The sequence below is a fragment of the Brachionichthys hirsutus genome, unplaced genomic scaffold (assembly GCF_040956055.1).
Source record: "Brachionichthys hirsutus isolate HB-005 unplaced genomic scaffold, CSIRO-AGI_Bhir_v1 contig_440, whole genome shotgun sequence".
Lineage (NCBI taxonomy): Eukaryota > Metazoa > Chordata > Actinopteri > Lophiiformes > Brachionichthyidae > Brachionichthys > Brachionichthys hirsutus.
The window spans coordinates 134,824-140,171 of NW_027180346.1; the positions used below are offsets into that span (position 1 = coordinate 134,824).

The 5,348-nt window shown below is 42.5% G+C and overlaps 1 protein-coding gene across 1 annotated transcript; it reads right to left on the reverse strand.

Annotated features, from left to right (window-relative positions):
* Positions 1–1,734: 1,734 nt before the first annotated feature.
* On the reverse strand, positions 1,735–3,929 carry LOC137913816 (ganglioside-induced differentiation-associated protein 1-like). Its single transcript, XM_068757452.1, has 6 exons — positions 3,765–3,929; positions 3,264–3,456; positions 2,688–2,861; positions 2,434–2,528; positions 2,220–2,334; positions 1,735–2,087 (listed from the first exon to the last, which is right to left on the reverse strand). Exons 1-6 carry the CDS (start codon positions 3,927–3,929, stop codon positions 1,735–1,737), a joined length of 1,095 nt encoding a protein of 364 aa, XP_068613553.1.
* Positions 3,930–5,348: the final 1,419 nt, after the last annotated feature.

Here is a 5,348-nt window from a genome sequence, read left to right on the forward strand (position 1 = left end):
GTCAGAACTAATCATTTAAACAATATGTGACTTTATCCAGCTCCAGCAAATGATTTACTTTGTCAGCATTTATCCAACGACATCCAAATATGTTGAAATGACATCCTGACATTTCACCCTGTCTGTTGTAAAGAGAAGTAACTTTTTTTAGTTACTGTGAAACATAGAGAGTCTTATAGCTTAGCCTTAGTGGAACGCTCCCTTATCACTCCAAGTTGTGGGGGTTATTTGAACAAATACTGCCCCCTGGTGGATAACATATATATATATTTTAGATACATCCAATCGAAAAAAAGGAACGCAAATATGTAGTTAAGGTCATATTCCTATATTAATTATGTATCTATGATAGAATTGCACGAATGAACTCCACAGCAGTCTTCAGTGAATGATGTGTAATATGTAAATAACATTTAAAATATTGCCATTTGATGAGTTGAATTTTTTTAATAATGTGGTACTAAAGCTTTTTTAAGGCATTGCCACTCGAAATAATAAAACTATAGAAAGAAATCGATAAGAAGTAAAATGATTACATTTTTATGAAATCTTAGTTAAGTGAAAGCACATCGTTTCGGTGTCCGTTCGTTCTCAAATGTGTTAAATAAGGAGGAACAGCTATTTTAAGCATTGTGGTGATGTGTCTTTCATCTCATCCAACATCCATCATTCATCTTCAGAAACACTCGTAAAGTTTGGAATAAATGGTTTTAATGAGACAAAAATGGTTTGAGAACTGAAGCGAGACAAGAACAGTGGCGTGAAAAGCACAATGTTTACCAGGAATATTTAGTGGAATAAAAGCATGATGTTGCATAAAATGGAAACACTCTACTAATGACTGCTCCAAGCTGGCAGACAGCATTTCACTTTATTTAAGACTTTGACTGTCATCCCTTGAAATGACACCTGTGTGATGAAAGCAGGAATGATGTCATTTGGGTTTTGCAGGGTTATGATTTTCCACCGCTAATGCACCAATTTGAGCTCTGACTGCTTGGCTCGCATGCCACACGTTTACACGTGTCATGCATTTCACTGACAGCCTCACTGCCCGGCACTTCTGGATGCTGCAACCAAAGGCCAGACTTTGTTGAGAGGTCTAACGTGTGTCTGTTTTATGTGAGGCCGAGCTCACAAGAGGAGGCGTTTGAATCAAAGCAGCGCATGTGGCAGCCTTGGTCTGGAGGTTCTGACTGGACAAACACATTACTGCAGATGTTGAGCTACAGCCAGACCAGAAAAAGTGGTAGCGACAAAACCATTTAAACCCTTTATGACACATCAGCTTTTATTAGTGCCGTTCTCAATTATATATGATTGACAGGAAACAAAAGAGATTGTTTGGGAGCAGTTCCATTTCAGACAGATGTTGCACTGGAAAGTATTCAATCAAATATTGTTACATAGAGAACAGGAGATCAACTCCTCAAATGCTGACAGACATGGTCACAGAAAGAAAGCTGCATGCCACCCGACATGCAAGGATGGGCTACAAAGAATTAGTATTAGGCTAATAGCACATATGAGGCAAACAATATCCGACTCGTCAGCGATTTCAGCATGCAGAGAATATCTGACCACACTGGTATTGATGTAGATTGTGTTGCCGTTTAACATAAATCTATGCCTATAATCTGTAAATTTGTTTTTTTTTAAATTTGTTGTCTTTCCTCTGTTTCCACTCCCAGTTTCGAGTCGGTCTAAAAGCAGCTCAGAGACGTCTTGTCTCCCTCAGCTGAAAAGAGTCAGCCTCTTCTTCATGTAGAAAAAAGCGAGATACGCAGCCCCTCCTAAAACGCTGATCAGCAGAGTGGTGCCAACAAGAACCGGTGCATTCTTCCTGGCCACGCGGAATGCCACGGGGAGGACGGCGGAGATCAGGATGTTGTTGACGTGGCCCAGCACTCTCCTGAAGGCTGGCCGCTCCACCACGCGCTCGTAGTACGTTTCCAGATTAACGCGGTTACCGTTGCCCCAGTAGCGGCGGGAGAGGCCGAGGAACTTGAGGCGGTGTAAGATGACTGCCAAAGAGACGTCTGCTATGCTGAAGAACTCGCCGCATAACCAGGAAGGACTTCCTTCTTCTACGAGAGGAAGACGATGGAGATGAAATGTGGACATCATTGAAAATACAAACAATATGGTTCAGAAACAATAGAAAATGCCTTTCATTGTGTGTGTGTGTGTGTGTGTGTGTGTGTGTGTTTCCTCAGTACCCGGTGTTTCCTCCACCCTCCTCTGTAGCTCTGTCTCCACCTGGTCCATCACACTCTCCAGTTCATCCAGGAGCTTCTTCAGGTACTTCAGGTCGTCATGATCGAACAACTTGGACTGGACAATCATTTTCATTTTTTTTTTGTGTTCATTCCCCGGCATAGATTATTTTTTTATTATGAATAACATAAATAATATTCTGTCGACATCACTTACTTTCAAGCGCCTCTGTTTTGCCAAGTAAGCATCTTTGAGCTCTGGGTTCTGCTCTGCCAATTTCTTCAGCTCGGTTTGTGTGTTTCCAATCTGCGCTGTCCCACAAAAGCACAGCATCGTGGCAGCGAAAGAGAATTCGTACAGTGATTAGCATTATTAAGCAGGTTTCCAAATTCCAAATGTATAATTCCATGTAGAAAATATCGCATAGTGCATGGACTTCTTTTGATCTCTTTGTGTGAACTGTGTCTTACTTCGTATACACGTGGCAGCGTATGCAGGGATGTGGGAGTCCACAGTGATCTCGGGGTGGAGGATGCAGCCATGGGTGTAGGCGTCCATCTGCAGCGAGTCCAGCAGCTCTCTGTAGTGTTGGACTCTGTGATAGTATGTGCTGCCCTCTTCTGGGATCAGCCTGGGGGTTCCTTCTGGAGGAAAGCAAGCCACAAAAAAAGCAAGGATCGGTGATGTAAGGCACTGCGGAGGACAGACAGCATGATCTTCCACATTAAAGAAACACTTTAAGGGAGAAAAAAGGAGAGCTAGAATGGGAATTTTTAAATGGAGTCATTTAATGGTGGATATTCAGAGACATATTACAGTGTATCTGGCTCATTTATTGACATGCTTACCAGATTTCCTCCTCTTTTACGTTGACTGGATGGGACCCTTAGAATAAAACGACTACGGATGAATGCAAACCAATAGAAAACGGAAAAATTAAACAAAAATGAATGGTTGCAAAAATGCACAATGAATTCAAACACACACAAAATCTGTAGCCGAACGGGTCGTTTATTTTATTATTGTTATTTTTTTTTTTATCTCACCGTCATTAAAATTCTGCTCCAAGTAGTCCATGATCTGTGTCGGGTCACAAATGACTGTGTCATGGTGGACGAGGACCGGCACCTCACCAGTGGGGTTCAGATGCATGAACCAGGGCTCATTGTGTTCACTGAGGGGGAGGCTCACGTCGTACTCCTCACAGCGCAAGCCTTTCTCTGCTATGGCAAGACGCACCTGCAACAGGACACGAAAGGCATCGTCGTTGTGCAATTAAGACCATATGCGCTCGAATTAGACATTTGTTGATGTTTTTTAAATGACGTGACAGACTCTTTTTTTTTTTTTTTTTTTTTGGCCATTTAAGATCATAATAATTTCCAAATACTATGAACGTGTCACCCCCCTCATAAATCATAATAATGACAGCCAGAATCCACACGGGGTATTTTTGCAGATCAGGATTGCGCCATTGAGATTTTAGCGGAACCCTCCGCCGGGGCGCTGTCCGCCGCCCGCTGGTGCTGAAACGTGGAGACCCTCACCTTCTGTGAATTGAAGGACTGCGTCCAGTGATAAAGCGTTAATTTTGACTCGCTTTGTGTTGCGACTGATCCACGTTGTTGAAGCAGCCCGTCACTTTGCTCACTGTCCGTCTCTGGAAGAGCTTCTTTCCCATCTTGAACATCAGATGTTTTTTCGGACGCCATTTTATCTGTTAGTTAGTATATTTCAGGGGGCAAATGAGGGTATTTACAGGGTTATTACAGTCAGCGTAGTCCTCCCCCTACTGGCTCGGAGTGGAACATCAACACCATTCGTTTGTTTTTATAAGATTTATGCAAACAAATTATTACATTATTTTTAGCGTTGTAAATTAAAACTTCTTCTTCATCGTCTTCTTCTTCTTCGTCTTCTTCTTCTTCTTCTTGTTGTAAATGTATTTGAACAGCAGAGGTCGCTCTTGTCTAGGTCATTTGTACAGGACTGGCTAATAAAGCATTCGATTGCACGTAAAGGTGTTGAATATTCTTGCCAATTAATTTACATCTATGTATAAAAGTTTAGCGTGTTAATACTACGTAATTGCATTGACTAAATGTCACTGCTAAAATTAAGTTGTTGTTTTTTCAGCAACAAATTAAATGGTCGTGGAATGTATAAAATGCTTTAAAAACAATTTGCTACCTGTATTAATGTGAATTATAATGGGAATGTGGTATATGCCTATTATATTATGTAAAGAAACTGTGACATATTAAAACACTGTAACAGTATCGTATGGTCATGGAAATATTACAGAAGAATAAATTAAATAGGTCTATTGACTAATTCGCTGTGAGTATAAATATTTTATAAAATATAATCAACAACAAACTATAATTATATAAGCCTATATAGTTTCTAGCTTTTCTAGGTAAGGAATTCAAGAGATTCCTCATGACTGTGTTATTGATACTGTACAAATATGATCAGTTACATATTCTCTTCTCAAAAATAGGCCATAGGTAGATAATTATGTAACAATGGGCATGAGTTGCAATATGTCACCATTAGCTCAGTATTCACGGGTCAGGTGAATTGCGTAATTCCCTCACACCTGCTCTTTTGGAGCGGGCTTTGGGACAGCGAGACGCAGGCTCCCTTATTTGCGGCGCGTCCTGCCTCTTCTCTGGGAGAGGGGAGGATGGAGAGGAGGAGAGTGGGCGGTTCCTGTGGTGTGACGTTGCGATTGGCCCAGTGTCCGTTCCTTAGCAGGGACTCGGCGCGTCTCTCTCTCTCTCTCCCTCTCTCTCTCTCCCTCTCTCTCTCTCTCTCTCTGTGATCTGTGGGTGAGAGGGGGGAGACGCGCAACACACAACGGAGAACCCGGCGTGCGCCTCCGGTAAACGACGCCCACCGCTCATACCTTTGCATTTACCGTTACGCATGCCTTTCCCATTGCATGTCAGTGTCTGGAGGCGCCATCCTCTTTCCTCACGCTCCTATTTCTCGTCCCGCTACAGTCCATCATCTTGCTGGCTCATCCTTTCGTCTCGCCACCGGTCCCGGATCCCATCACCTCCGCTCCTGGAGACGCCTGAGTCCACAGCAGCGCGCGATCGGCTTTATTTCCAGCCTATATCTGA